Source organism: Platalea leucorodia (assembly GCF_965183815.1).
Source record: "Platalea leucorodia genome assembly, chromosome: 5".
NCBI lineage: Eukaryota > Metazoa > Chordata > Aves > Pelecaniformes > Threskiornithidae > Platalea > Platalea leucorodia.
In genome coordinates, this window is record NC_138827.1 from 84,238,419 (window position 1) to 84,252,520 (window position 14,102).

A 14,102-nucleotide genomic window follows, 5' to 3' on the forward strand; every position below is an offset into this window, starting at 1 on the left:
CACTTGGAGAGTGCTGCTCTGCCCCGGGCACAGCCGTCTGCTGCGTCTGGAGCCCGAGGGAGCTGCACACAGGACGGGGAGGGCAGCGCCCAAGGGTCGCCCTGAGCAGGGACCCGCTGCCAGAGCACAGCTGGTGAGAGCTGGAGCCAGCCCCATGGCTGGGCTCAGCAGGACCAGGCAGACCACCGAAGGCTTTCTCCTTGGGGTCCAAGTTGCTGCTCCTGCTAACCTGCATTTCTCCTTCCCTGGACCAGCAAGCACCTCCTGCAAATTCACCTTGCTTCCCGCAGTCAGCACTGGGGCCCAGGGCCCTTCCTGGGGGAGCCTCTCACTCAGCCGTCGGGGCAGACATGTGCCCTCAGCCTGTGAGCGCCTGCCCTGCTCTGCTGGTCTCTCCGGGGTGGGATGCTCACGCGTGGGTCTGCTCCCTTCGACCCATCTCCCCTGCCCTCTCCCTGCAGCCAGCTTCCCCAGCCCAGCCCCTACCCCTTTCCCAGACTCCTCACCTCTCCATCCCTCCCCAACCCCAGTGCCTGGGCATCCCTGGATCTGGGGCATCGCTCTCCCAGCAGAGCCCCCATCCCTGGTCACCCTGCAGGCTGGCGCTGCTGCAGATCCGCCTGTGGGGTCCTGTCTGTCCAGGGAGACTGATTTCCTCCAGCTCTGCTCCTGCCCTCTTATCTCTCCTCCCCGGGCTGCAAGCCTCACTCCACGGCCCGGGCAAGCAAGAGCGATAGACCCCATCCTGCCTGGGCTGAGCACCCAGGCTGGTGCTGGACACGCAGGGCAACTGGGCCCAATGCAGGCAGCTGCGGGCAGCACCATCCCAGCGGGGCCCCAAGGGTTAAGTTGTCATGTATTCAGGGCCACGCGCTGGCCAGGAATTACACTTTTATCGGCGTGGTGCTGCCGCCGCTTGAATTGGGACTGGGAACTCTATTTCCAAGCTCACCCAAATTATTCTTGAAGAGATAAAGCGCGGTGCACAGCAGCGCCGGTGCTTCATTAACATTCCCCAGCCCATTCAGCTTTAAACGAAGATTGCCTGCCTCAGAAAATGATAAAATTGAACATGTGAAGCAGGGCATTATGTTCCATCAACCGATATTATTTCCCACGCAGGGGCCAAGCGGAGACACAAACAGCTAGTTATGCAGCGCCTAGCCAAGCTGGGGTGGCTTGGGAAGGGGGGAGCAGGCAGAGGGGAGCACAGAGTGGGTGGCAAGTGCCCCCCCCCCCATCCCTGGGCATGAGAGGGGCTGCCTGCCTGATGCCAGGGTGACTCTGCCCTCCTGGGGGCTCCCAGGCTTGTGCCCAGGGTGCAGGGGGGGTTCAGGAGCCACAAACCTGCTCCATGCATCGGGTGAGAGAAGGGGCTCAGGTGTGCATGGGGTGCCCCAGGCAGCACTGGCTGTGTTCTGCAAGGCTGGAGGTATCTCCATCTGCTTCCCTGCCCCAAGGGATGCATGGCCCCTGCTAGGGCTGAGCAAGAGGGATGCTGGCTCCATGTGCAGGATGGGGCCCCACCTCCTGGGTCTGGGTGCTGCGCCGACAGGCGCTGGGGAACACCCGCAGGCAGGGAGTGTGTGCCTCCCCAGAGGCGAGCAGACAGGGAGGGCTGAGCAGGCAGGGAGGGCTGAGCAGGCAGCGGAGGGCAGGCAGGGATGGCTGAGCAGGCAGCAAGGGCTGAGCAGGCAGGGAGGGCTGAGCAGTGAGGGCTGAGCAGGCAGCGGAGGGCTGAGCAGGCAGGACCCCAGGGCTGTGATTGGATTTTGCTTGGCCGTGCCGAGCCTATCGATCCAGCAGTAATTAAAGTCGCTCCAAAACCTGACTCATATTCAACCTTGGGAGGAAGGAGCTTCTCTGAGAAGCACCCTCTGCTCCCCGTGCACCAGCACAGCACAGAGCTCAGCCCCACCGGGGTGCTGCCAGCCTGTCCCAGCACCCTGCTGGGCAATGTCCCCAAGGGGCACCCTGCCTTGGGACTGCCTGGGGCCCAGGGCAGCAGCACCCCATCAGGCAGCATCCCAGCCAGTGTCCCCAGCACCGCAGAGCCCCGCAATGACCCTTACGAGCCTCAGCCCTCGGGGTTTGGTCCATGCCGCCCAGACCCTATCGCCCAGGATAAGCCCAGGCTATTTTCTCACCAAGAACCTCAGGCACCTCCCTGGGATGTGTGGGTGCTCCCCCATGCAAGGTTTGTCACTGCCTGGGCCCTGTGTGGGACTGGCACAGCTGAACCTGCAGCCGCCCCTGAGAGGCACCAGGGTGCTGGGGGGACCCTGCCATGTGCCCATGGGGTGCAAAAACCCCTTCTCTAGGTCAGAGGCAGGCGAGGGGCCTGCGCGTGTGTATGTGGGTGCATGTGTGTGAGGGGGGTGTGTGTGTGTGCAGGGGCTTGCACGCCCAGCCCTGCCGCCAGCCCCGCTGCTATTCCCGGTATTCGCAGCAGGTCGGGACAGGCACCGAGGAGGGGGAGCTGCTGCTCACCGGGACCCCCCGCAAACCCGCCCGGAGCCCCCGCGGGGACGTAGGGCCACCAGGACCTGGGGGCTGCGGCAGGGAGAGGGGCCCCGGGGCTGGGCCGGGGGCCCCTGGGCAGGGGACCCCGCGGGGCACGGCCCCCCGCAGCGGCGGGCAGCGGCCGGGCTTTGAGGCGGGGAGGTGGCTCCATCTGCAGGACACGGCCCCGGCCGGGAGCCCCGGTGCCGGGGGTCCCCACCGCCGCGGGCAGCCGCCAGCCGCTTTGTGTGCGGGGCGCAGCGGTGGAGGACGGCGGACAAGGACACCGGCTGCTCCGGCTCCCACCCGCGTCGCTCCCGGGAAGCGGAGGGGGCGCTGGGGGAAGCGGTGCTGGGCCCCCCCTTCCCACCCCTCCCGGTCCTCCCGCCCGACGCCGGTGCATCCCCAAGGCACCCCGCACCCCCTGCGCCCGCACCCCTCAAGCGCTCCCATCTGGTACCCCCGCTGCCAGGGCACCCCACCCCAAAAGGTGACGCCCACCCAGCACCCTCCTCCTGCACTCGCCCTGCAGCCAGCACCGCGGGGCACCCCACGCCCAAGGGTCCCGGGAGGGCTCCCCCCTCGTCGGGAGCCGTCGGGGCGGCGGGCCGGGCCCCGGTGGCGGCGGGAAGCGGAGGCGGAGCCGGGCCGGGCTCCACCCCGGCCCCCGGCCCACATAGGCCGGCCGGGAGGGGCCCCTCGCCCCCGGAGCCTGCGCCGACCCGGGAGCGCACGGCGGAGCCGCGGCGGCGGGGGGAGAGCGCGGGGCGGGAGCTGCGGGGGGCTCCCCGGGAGGGGTGGGAAGGGGGGGGCCGTGCTGCCTCCCTCCCTGCGGGGGGTCCCGTCCCGGGGGGTGCTGCGGGATGCTGCGGCAGCGCTGCGGGCGGCTCCTGGCCCGGCTGGAGCGGGCGCTGCAGCTGCTGGAGCTCGGCGGCAGCGTGGAGGAAGGTGGGTGCTCGCAGCCCCTCGTCCTGGGGCACACCGGACCCCCCGGCCCCGCTGCCAGCAGGGGCTGGGGGAGCTGGGGGCCGGCCCCCCATCCCACCCGGCCGCTCGCTTGTGTTGCCCCCAGACTACATCCAGATCGCTCAGTGCTTCGAGGCGACGCGCCAGAGATGCTGCCGCCTGGAGCAGGACGGGCGACGGGCCCGCGAGCAGCTGGCCCGCGTGGAGGCCGAGCGGGCAGCGCTGGAGGTGAAGCTCAAGCATGCCCGCAACCAGGTGGAGGTGGAGATGAAGAAGCGGCACCGGGCGGAGGCTGAGCTGGAGAAGCAGGTCTGAGGGCTGGCTGCAGGCGTACCCCACGGGGCTGGCTGTGGGGACCCCAGCCCGCTCACTGCCGCCCTGTTTCGCTTGCAGGAGCGCAAACTTCAGCTGGTCTTCGAGTCCCTGATGCGGGAGCCGTGGGGCAGCGGGGTGCTGAGTGGGGAGCAGTGCTCTGTCCTCAGCGCCCTGGCTGGCCGGCGCCTTGGGGCGGCCCTGACGCCGGGCAGGAGGTGAGCAGGGCTGGTGGTCCCCACCCCAGCCCCTCGGGCAGCCCTGGGCTCAGCTGTGCCCCTCTGCCCCTCACCTCTGCTGGGCTCGAGGGGCTGGCTGGGCTCCACAGAGGTGTCAGCTCTAGGCTCCCAGGAGCAGGTGCTGGCCAGGGGGGTTTGCCCTAGCTGGGCTGACCCCCAGCTCGCTCCGCAGGTCATCTGCGGTGGACGAGTCATGCCAGTCCCTCCTGTCCCACTCGGACATCAGCTACGACCGTACTGAGGACGATGTGGTAAGGAGTGACCTGCTGCAAGTCCCAGGGTTTGGCTTCTCCCCAGCAGCGAGGGGCTGGTTTTGCTCCACTCCCTCAGTGGGGCAGCCCCTTTGCATGTCCATGGTTGGGGGCAGGTTGCCATCAGAGCCGGAGCACGGATGCTGGGGGTGCCCCTGGCCCTGTGCAGCCCTGCCAGCCCCTGGCCTCCCCACTGCCTTTCAGGATGTCGATATGACGGTGGTGCGGACCCTGAAGCGCAAAGCCCAGGAGAGGCAGGTATGAGGGAGATGCTGGGATGCTGCAGCCCTGGCGGCTGGTGCTGGGGTGGGGTCTGTGCCCCTGCGTGGGTGAGGATCCCTTGGCTCTGCTCCTGCACTGTGCCCATGGGACCCTCTGCCCACACAGGTCAGCAGCCTGGGCTGGGGTGCTCGTCCTGGGCCATGCAGGGTTAGGGCACCCAGATACTTCTCCATCCCCGCACGGGAGGCTGCAGGGAGCCTGGCAGGGGGTTTAATTTATTGATGCTGGGCTGGGAGCGTCATCTCTCAGCAAACCTCCCGCGATCAATAGAAACTCCATTACCCTCCACCGTGGCCCAGCCGGGCTCCTCAATAATTCATCCCCACGTGCAGGCATCCCGCACCCCGCTCCGCTCACACCTCTGCATTGCAGGCCTGGCCTGGCCTCGCCTCCCCAGCCCCAGGGCTGGCTCTGACCCAGATGGGGGGCCTGGGTGCCCATGGGTCTCCACGGTGCCTGGTGTGGGGCAGGCAATGCTGGGGGGCGGGGTGAGACTGGGACCTTTTGTGGGGCTGAGACCGCTTGGCTTGGGTGCTCTGGGGTGGGGGAGCAGAGTCAGGGAGGGGGGTCCCTGCCTACCCTTCACCCCATCTTCTCTGTCCACAGCGTGTGTCCCTGGCCCCTCAGATCGGCCCTGTGGTTGTGGCGAAGCGGCACCGGTCTTCTGTGGCACCCCACAACGCCGTGAGTAGGGACCCCAGTGCCCTGGGCAGGGTGTTGCCAGAAGGCAACACTGAAACCTTCGGTCCTGTGGGTGCTGTGGGGTCTTGGGGGTGCTCAGCTGTCCCCTCTGGGTGCCTGTGCCCTGCAGCCTGTATCCCCCTGGTCCCAGTGGGGACTGCATCCCTGGCTGTGCTGGACCAGTGCCCTGCAGCCTGTATCGCCCCCCATACCCATGGTGACAGCATCCCAGGCTGTGCAGGACCGCAGGGATGTGGAGCAGGCAGAGCAGAGTTCATGGGGAGACGTTGGAGCACCATGGGGCTGCAGCCAGGCTCGTTCTTACTGTCCCCCATCTCAGCAGGCAAGTGTCCCCCCCGTGCCCCCTCCTGACGAGGTCCCGGGCCCTGCTGGCAGCCTCCTGCCCACTGCTTTGGTGCCACGACGCTATTCTCGCCAGGGACACCGTGTCTCCACGCGTGCAGGTTACGGGAAGGGCTGGGGAGGGGGCTCATGGTGGTGTGGGGCCAGCCTCAGGGTGCTGTTGTCATGGGGGAGGGAGGGGATCTGCTGGGGGATGCTTGTCCCCACCATGGGGGTACTGGGGTCATCTGGACATGCTAAATGCCACTGTCCCAGGGCAGCTGGGATGCTGCAGGGGCTCCCTGGGAGGTGGGAAGCCTCCCCACATCCCAGCCAGGAGCTGGGGCAGTTGGCTTTTCGGGGCCTCTTCCACTGCCTCCTCTCTCTGCAGAGCCGACCGAGGATCTGGGCTGCCGTGTCCTGGGGCAGGAGAGCCACACCGAGGGCGGCTCCGTGGGGCAGCCGGTGCCAGCCCTGTTCCCCTCGCCTCCACGGGGCCTCCCGCCGCTCCAGCACCAGTTCACCTCCAAAACGGTGGGTGCCCCAGCCGCTCTCCCTCCTCTTGGCTGCTGTGGAGAAGGGAGTGGGTCTGGGCAGGGGGAAAAGCTCTCCTCCATTCCCCCCATCCCAGCTGTACTTGTGTGGGGAATGGATGAAGGCGGTGGGGGCTGGTTTGGGTGGGATGAAGGAGTGGTACTGGGTACCTGCAGGAAGGGGGGCCCCTGACTGTTCCCCCTCTCCAGGTGATCCGCCCCGAGCCGTGCGGTGTCTGCTGCTCCCGCATTCGCTTTGGGAAAGCTGCTGTCAAGTGCCGCCAGTGCCAGCTGCTGCTGCACCCCAAGTGCCGGGAGCAGTGCCCCAGCCCCTGCATGCCCCGGCCTCATCACCATGCCTGGCCCCGCGAGGTGAGGGGGGCACGGCAGTTCCTGGGGGCTCCTCCATGTCCTGGTGGGGCTGTCAGGCTATCGGCCCCAGGATGCTGGGGCTCTGGCCGCCCCGGCTGCAGGGCCAGGCAGCAGGCGCAGAGCGGATCGGCGTTTTCCTCCCCAGGGCGTGCTGGCTGACTTCGCCCCCGCCACGCCGCCCCTGGTGCCCGCGCTGGTGGTGCAGTGTGTGACCGAGGTGGAGACGCGAGGCTTGATGGAGGTAGGGGCCGGGGCGGTGGGGGTGGCAATGCTGCGGTCCCCGGGGGCTGAGCCCCTCTCCCTATGCCCCAGACAGGGCTGTACCGGGTGCCAGGTGCGGAGCAGCTGGTGCGGGAGTGGAAGCGGAGGCTGCTGCGGGCCAGAGGTGCACTGCCCGCCCTCGGCAGCGTGGCCGACATCCATGTGGTGTGCGGAGTGCTCAAGGATTTTCTGCGGGGGCTCAAGGAGCCGCTGGTCACCTTCAGCCTCCACCCTGCCTTCTTGCGGGCTGCCGGTGAGCGGGGGTCCCGAGCCCGGGGGGGTGGGAAGGGGCTGCTCCTCCCCTAACAGGTCTGTCTGCGGTGCTGCCGCAGACATCCCGGACGATGCCGCCTGCGGCACAGCCCTGCGCCACGTGGTGAGCAAGCTGCCCCCAGCCAACAGGGACACCCTGGCCTTCCTCATGCTGCACCTGCTCAGGTGAGGGGCTCGCCCCGGCATGGGCTCCCATGGGTCTGTCCCCATCTCCTGGCTCTCCGCCCAGAGCTGGGAAGCTGAGCTGAGGATGAGGGGCCCCTCGGCCCGGCAGCACGCTCAAACTGTCCATCGCCCCTCGCAGGGTGTCGCGCAGCCCCGACTGCAAGATGGACGTCCTCAACCTGTCCCGCGTGTTTGGTCCCACACTGGTGGGACACAGCTCAGCCAACCCCACACCGCTCGCCATCATGGAGGACACGCCGCGGCAGTGCAAGGTGAGGGGGTCCCCAAGGTGCGGGGTGTACCCCGGGCGCTGCTGGCATCCCCATCCTCCATCCCTCCCTGCCCAGGTGGTGGCTCGGCTCCTCTCACTGCCGCCCGACTTCTGGAGAGCCTTCGTGGGGACAGAGCAGGAGAACCTGGTGCCAACACCAGCCCCGGGGGGTGAACGCGGTGAGGCACAGGAGCCCCAGCCCCCTCCCTGCCCTTGCCCTGTGGCTGCTGAAGGGTCCTGAGTGCCCGGGGCTGGGCTGGGGTGCGATGACCGTCCCCCTCCTCTGTCCCACAGAGCTGTTTTTCCGCCCCATCGCCTCCCCAGAGCCCAAGCCAGGCCAACTGAGCCCAGCCGGCACCTGCTGCCTCCCCAGCACCCTGCGGAGCTGCGTGGGCACGGCCGCCCGGCCCCCGTGAGTGCTGCCGCGGTGGGTGGGGGGCCCAGGGGAGCTCGCTTTGCACCCCTGACTCATCTCTCCCCACGCAGGCAGGGGCCAGCCCCGAGGAAGGTGGGTCGGTTCTTCCCTTCTCCGGTGTAGCCTGCAGCAGTGGCTCTCTCAGGGGGCACAGAGCTGGCACCAGAGGAGGAACGAAGCCTGTGGGACCAGGCAGCTGCCTGTGGGCTGGTGGTGCAGGGCTCCAAGCCCTGCTCTGCTTCCCTGGGGGCTGGGGAGCAGGGCCAGCTCCGCTCAGCTGCGGTGGCGGGGACGCTGCCCCAGCACTGTACTTAGGGCCTGGTTTGTATTAAATGTTTGCAGCAAAACAAGCCTGGCTGTGGCTGCTGTCTGTCCCTCCCTGCTGCTGTCAGGTGCCAGGGTTTGGGGCTTGCTGGCATGACAGAGCCTGGCTGGGCAGCAGGCAAGAGCTGTACAAACAGCAAGGGTGAGCAGTGCTCCCCAAAACCCCTGCTTTTGCTGGGCAGGGAGGGCCCCCTCCCGCCCTAGCTGAAGCCCTCCTCTCCCTGCCCTGGAGCCCAGGATATGGGAGGCCCCCCTTTCAGACCAGATGTTGGCCTCAAGTAATCAGAGGAGCTGCTGCTGAGGGCAGGACAACCTTAAAGCATTTCCAGACTTCCTGGCACCTCAGCAGAGGCCCCTTTAACTCCTTCCTACCCTCCAGGCCCTGGGTGGGAGCTGCAAAGCCCAAGCAGGGCTGGGATGCACAGCTCGCATTCCCTCCAAGAGGGGGAAGCTGGCGGAGGCTGTAATGGAGCAAGGGCCCAGGAAGGGCTTGTCCCCCCTGATAACTCTGCACAAGGGACAGCCACAACAAGGGGAGCTCAGGGAAAAGGGGCCTTGCACAACAGGGCTGAGAATTGCTCCAGGGCCACATCCAGCAGCTGAGAAACCTTTGTCCATACTAAAACCCAGGCCAGATGTGGGACACAGGAGAAAATTCATGTACAATCCTAAAAGCAAGTACTTTGGTGCAGTTTCCCCCAGCACAGGGGTGTTCACCAGCAGGCAAGGAAATTAGCACATCCAAGGCAGAGGCTGAAACTGAAGGAGTTTAATGTGCTTAAAGCCAGGGAACAGCTAATCCCCGCCCAGGACCACAGGGGAACTGGTGCAGGAAGGCACGGGGCTGGGAGCAAGGATTTACTGCAAATCAAACTGGGGTGGTACCAGATGGATGGAGAATCCCTAATGCAGCGCCTCACTGAAGGCAAGAGGCGTGATTGGGCCCTCGGCAGAGTGCAGGGCTTTAGCACAGAGCTCCAAAACCAGAGGAGAAGAGAGGGAGGTAAGTGGATAAAGGGCAGCATTGGTTATCATAGAGTGTGCCAGGATCAGCAGGGAGCTGCCTTCAATAAAAACAGGTTTTTTTTCAGACACAGCAAGGTGGTAGATCTCTGCCACCTGCACACATGTAAGTTGATTGCTCTGGTGCCCTGTAGACAGGGCTGGGTGCGAGGGGAGACATGCAGCAAGCCCCCCAGGCTGTTAGCCCACCGGGGTGGCAGGGGCCTGCTGCCATCACCGTGAGCCCTGCCTAGGCAGCCTGTGCAGGTCTCAGCCTGATGGGAGCAGGCTCGGCAGCTCTCCTGACTCATACTGGGCCCTTGGGGGTGCAGGGCGTGCTGGGGAAGGGGTGCTTTTGCAGCTCTCTCCAGGGCCAGCAGCCTGCCTGCCCAACCCAGCCCTCCTGTGCCAGTGCCCTTAGGACAGCCTGGTGCTGCTCTGTTTTCCCAGTCGTAGGCAGGAGCCCAGCTCAGGCTGTTGCAATCACGCTGCTGAAATTGGGATCCTCACAACCAGCTCCTGCAGGGCAAGTTGCCTATGCAGGACAGACATGTTCAAAGCTCCCCAGCCTCTGAGATGGGCCAAGCCCTTCCAGGGAGCTGCTGACAGAAACTTTTGCAGAGCAGGGAGAGCCCAGCGAGGGGTAGTGAGACTGTTCTGGTAGTGCCCTTTGGTGGAGAAACACCCAAAGCTCAGGACCTCCACAAGATGCTGCAGGCAGCAAATGCTCCCTCAACAGCCTCAGCCCAGGGCTCTCTGCACAGGCACCCAGCCTGCTGCAAGGGCCACGTGCTGTCCCTGAAGCCTTCACTCTGCCCCAGGGCTGGTCCCCGGGCTGCAAGAGAAGCAGCACGCAAGGCTGATGCTCACCAGCTTTAATGTCTGTCTGGAGTAGGAGTCAGGCACTTGCAGGGCTCCTGGCCTGCACCTACCCCTCTTGGGGGTGCTGGGAACCTCCCAGGAGCCAAAGCTCCAGCACAGGCTCTTGCTGTGGGGCACAGCAGGGAGTGGGGGGCTGGTACTAGCCCCCCACCGCTGCAACCCAGTGAGCAGCTGACTCACAGGATAATCTGGTTCTTGTAGCTGCGGCTCAGCTCTTTGTGAGGAAGGACGATGGAGTTGAGAATAACGACCTCGGCGGGGATGGTGACACTGCAGCCTGTGGGGAGAGTATGGGTGGGTAAGCAGGGGGGGAGAGACTCTGCCCCACCGCGCGGGGCCGGGGCAGCTGGGTGCGGGTAGGACCTACCCAGGATTGTGATGGATGGCGTAAGGCGCCCGTCCCGGAAGAGGGTCTCGCTGTCGATCTTGGCATAGGGATCGTTGGGGTTGGGGTCACTGGGCGTTCCTTCAACCCGGGCCCAGCGCCCAATGGTGCTGTCCCAGCCCACAATGGTATTGAGGACACAGGTGTGGTCCTGGGGCGAAGGAGAGGGGGGTGAAGGGTGCTGCTGCCTCCCTGCAAGGGGTGGGGGCTGACACCCGCACCCTCGGGCAAACCCTACTTACATGGAGTGAGGCACCGTGCAGGACAATGGACTCTCGCACACGCACACCAGCTCCCACCGTCACCCCCTCCCCAATGGAGACGTTGGGGCCCAGCTGTGAGGACAGAGGAAGGCGATAAGGTCAAGGACAAGGGCACCCTCAGCACCCCCGAGCATCGCCCTGCTGCAGAGTCCCCCAGGTCTGCACTCACCACTGCTGTGCTGTCGATGGAGGCCGTTGGGTGGATGTACACGTTCCCTGCAACACAAGGCAACTGCGTCAGGAGAGGCAGCTCGCAGGAGCACCTGCCTCTTGGATCGGGGAGGTCCTGCCCGGGTGTCCCATTTCCTCCCAAGGCAGCCCTGTCCCCATGCGGGCAGCCCCCAAGGCAGTGGGGGGTGTCAGAGGGGTACCTCGGATGACAGGGCCTCCAGGCTTGTTCTGGGCCAGCCTCTCGGGGTGGCTTTTGCTGTACTGGTTCAGGTAAAGGCGGCTGGCATAGATAGCAGAGCTGGGGGAGGAAAAGCAAACGCTTGTCATTAAGTTTCCAGCACTGCTAGGGCAGAGGAGGGTCTGAACTCAGCGTTCCCCACTCACCCACAGGGCCCTGCCTGGGCACCCTCCTCTCCCATCTCCAGTACGGACCGCTCAATGCCCCAGCTCTTACCCTGCTGATTTGATCTGGCTCCAGAAGCCATCGGTTTTGTAGACATAGAGTTTGCCGCTCCCAGCCAGGGCCGTGAAAACGTCCTGCTCCAGCCGGATCACTTCTGCACGCTGCCAGCCATTGGAGCTCTCCTCTCTGCAAGCGAGAGGCCCGTTAGACACCCACCCCCATCACAGCCTCAGCCAGGGACGCGGCAGCTACCCTCCCCAAATCTGGGGGCTCTGGTGATTCTGGACTCCTTCCTAGCCATGCACTTCTCCCCAAAGGTGGGGACAGCCCCAGCTGCCAGGCTAGGCCTGCCCAGCCCCGCTGAGCCCCAGAGCAGCAGAGGGACGGGGCTCTGCCAGCTGAAACAAGCTCTTAGCCAGAAGTTGATGGTGCAAGAGCCCCACCCAGTTCAGGTGGGTGTAAGAGCAATGGATCCTATGATCCTGCCCCCGCTCCAGAACCCTGCACAGCTGGATTTTTGCTTGGGTGGTGGTGGAGATGCCAGGTGACAGGCTGCTGGTGCAGAGAGCTGGAGGCAGGAGCAGAGCGTTTCTAGGTGAAAGGCTTGCTCAGCCCCTTGTCCAGAGCTCAATGAAGATGGGGTGGGAGGAGAGGAAGGGAGAGGGGGAGTCTCAAGCAGGCCAGGAGGGGAGCAGAGGAAAGAGGAGCCTTGCAGAGCAGCCTGGAGCAGGGAGGAAAGCATGCATTACCACTAGGGACGATCCAGCCCGGAGAGCAGCCAGTGCAGACAGAGAGGGAGACTTACCCAAGGTAAGGACAGCTGGTGCAGGACCAGGAAACAAGTGAGTGATGGCAGAGGAGGAAAGAAGATAGAGAAAGAATGGAGGATGAGTGTGCCGCTGCAGCCCCGGGAAACAGTGGGGTGGGAGGGACCCGGGGCAGAGAGAGGCACTCACAGCACTAGCTCCTGCTGGTTCCTCTGGAAGACCTCACCAATGTGCTGGAAGATGGCCGGTGTGAACAGATAGATGCCACAGTTAATGATCTCACTGACAAACGTGCTGGGCTTCTCCACGTAGTGCTGGACCTGGAGGCGAGGGAAGAGATGTGAGTCCCGGGGTACAGCCCCTCTGGCCGGCGTCACACCCTCTGTGGCACGCTGGGAACACATGGCACCCGCTGCCCACGCTGTGCCCGGCTCCCCGAGGCCCGAGACCCTTCAGTACCTCCTGCGTGTCCGCGTTCGCCACGATACAGCCGTAATTCAGCGCCTGCGTCCTGTTGGCCTGTGGAGCAAGGATGCGTTAGCCACAGTGGAGCAGCAGGCAGGCGGATGCAGAGCAGGTGAGACCCGGAGCTCGCACCCAGCGACCCATCTACCGCAGCAGCCACTGGCTTCTTGACAAGCCCACAGCAGCGCACTGCTGCTCCTCTGCTCCCCAGCACTGCCACTCACTGTGGTACCCAGAATGACAAAGCTGTGCGCGTCCCCGTGCTGCTGCCGGAACTCCAGCATCTCCTGCAAGGGGAACTCTGAGCACACGTCTGCGTTGAGGACAAAGAAGGCCTCAGCACCACCCGACAGGATCTGGTCTCGGAAGTGATAGATGCCACCACCCGTGCCCAGCGCCGCATACTCCTGGAGATACCTGCGAGCCAAGCAGGGAAAAGCGAGGTCTTAGGGAAGCGGGGGTGTGGCGGCACCGCCCGGCAGCAGGGCAGGGAAGGGCTGGAGGGACACAGTCCTGCCATGCAGCGGCGGGGCTCACATGGATGCTGGCAGAGGGGAAGGAGGCAGTGGCAGCCTGGAACTGTGCTGGAGAAGCACCTTTGGAGCAGCAATCAGCCTGGGCAGGGCTCGGGGCAAGGAGATTTGGCAGAACTAACGCGGGAGGCTAGCTGTGCCCATCCACACCGGGACAGGGCCCACCTGCCCGAGGCCCAGGCCCTGGCTGGGGGCTGCAGCCCGGGGAAGGCAGGTGCGGGACGGAGCTGGGCTGCGCCACCGTGGGTACCCCGGCGGCCGGGGGGCTCCTGCCCACCTGATGGGGATCTTGAACTCCTGCTGCGCCGACACCAAGAAGCGGCTGAGGGCTTCGTGGGGCTGGTAGAAGCCCATCAGCAGGATCTCCTTCATGCCGGGCACCTGGGGAGGGAGGGAGGGATGGGACAGCGTGGGGAGGGCGACCTCGGCCCCCCCCAGCCCCGGCCCCCCCCTACCTTGGCGCAGGCCTCGATGTGGTGCTGCACCATGGGCACCCCGGCCACGGGGAAGAGCGGCTTGGGCACCTCGAAGGACAGCGGCCGGAACCGGGTCCCTGCCGGGAGCAGAGCGGGGTCGGCGGGGCCCGGGGTCGGCGGGGCGTCCCCGCGGGCCCGGCGCACTTACCCTTCTGCGGGCCCCCGATGAGGATCACCGCCTTCAGCGGCATCGCGGCTCCGCTGCGGCTCTGGCCCCGGCCCCGGCCCCGCCGCCGCTTCCGCACACGTGGCTGCGACACGTCAGCGCGCAGCTCCCTCGCCCCCCTCACTGCGTCATCGCGCCGGGCGGTGCTGCCCGCCGACCGCCAGGGGGCGCCGCAGCGGCGGGAGGCGGGAGCTGCGCCTGCGCGTGCCCGCGCCTGGGCGTGCGGGGCCGCGGCCGTTGGCACGGGCGGGCGCGTGCACGCTGGGGTGCACGGGGGCGGCTGCAGCAGCGCCGCGGGGCGGGGGGGGGGTGAGGGTGGGTGTGAGGGGGTGTGGGGGTGTGAGGGTGTGGGTGGGGGTGAGGGTGGGGGGGGGGGGGGGGTGTCTCTGTGTGGTGGGGG

General features: G+C 66.1%; 2 protein-coding genes across 3 annotated transcripts; one reads left to right on the forward strand and one right to left on the reverse strand.

Annotated features, from left to right (window-relative positions):
- Nucleotides 1-3,365: 3,365 nt before the first annotated feature.
- LOC309590411 (rac GTPase-activating protein 1-like) lies at nt 3,366-7,988 on the forward strand (the record flags this gene model as incomplete). The annotated part of the gene is made up of 16 exons (XM_082311556.1): nt 3,366-3,450; nt 3,575-3,777; nt 3,862-3,998; nt 4,192-4,270; nt 4,475-4,528; nt 5,159-5,236; nt 5,577-5,691; nt 5,913-6,109; nt 6,319-6,480; nt 6,626-6,721; nt 6,793-6,994; nt 7,074-7,179; nt 7,319-7,451; nt 7,527-7,629; nt 7,745-7,862; nt 7,937-7,988. The coding sequence occupies 16 exons, from the start codon at nt 3,366-3,368 to the stop codon at nt 7,986-7,988; spliced, it is 1,920 nt and encodes a 639-aa protein (XP_082167682.1).
- A 978-nt stretch (nt 7,989-8,966) lies between these two features.
- On the reverse strand, nt 8,967-13,810 carry GMPPA (GDP-mannose pyrophosphorylase A). Of its 2 annotated transcripts, XM_082314526.1 has the most exons (12): nt 13,685-13,810; nt 13,516-13,613; nt 13,338-13,441; nt 12,752-12,944; nt 12,522-12,581; nt 12,252-12,382; nt 11,347-11,481; nt 11,093-11,190; nt 10,891-10,937; nt 10,701-10,793; nt 10,441-10,609; nt 8,967-10,350 (listed from the first exon to the last, which is right to left on the reverse strand). In XM_082314526.1, the coding sequence occupies exons 1-12, from the start codon at nt 13,725-13,727 to the stop codon at nt 10,250-10,252; spliced, it is 1,272 nt and encodes a 423-aa protein (XP_082170652.1). In that variant the 5' UTR covers nt 13,728-13,810; the 3' UTR covers nt 8,967-10,249. The 2 variants fall into 2 exon arrangements, with proteins under 2 accessions (XP_082170652.1, XP_082170653.1); XM_082314527.1 differs by lacking the exon at nt 13,516-13,613 and having other exon boundaries at nt 8,968-10,350; nt 13,685-13,746.
- Nucleotides 13,811-14,102: the final 292 nt, after the last annotated feature.

What these genes read in the sequence shown, in the direction of transcription:
- GMPPA (XM_082314526.1), bottom strand. Translation starts at nt 13,727, where the DNA reads ATGCCGCTGAAGGCGGTGATCCTCATCGGGGGCCCGCAGAAGG. An exon ending in GAGTTCAAGATCCCCATCAG is followed by an intron (nt 12,945 to 13,337) that starts GTGGGCAGGAGC and finishes CTTGGCTCGCAG; the next exon opens with GTATCTCCAGGAGTATGCGG. An exon ending in AACCAGCAGGAGCTAGTGCT is followed by an intron (nt 11,482 to 12,251) that starts GTGAGTGCCTCT and finishes TCTCGCTTGCAG; the next exon opens with AGAGGAGAGCTCCAATGGCT.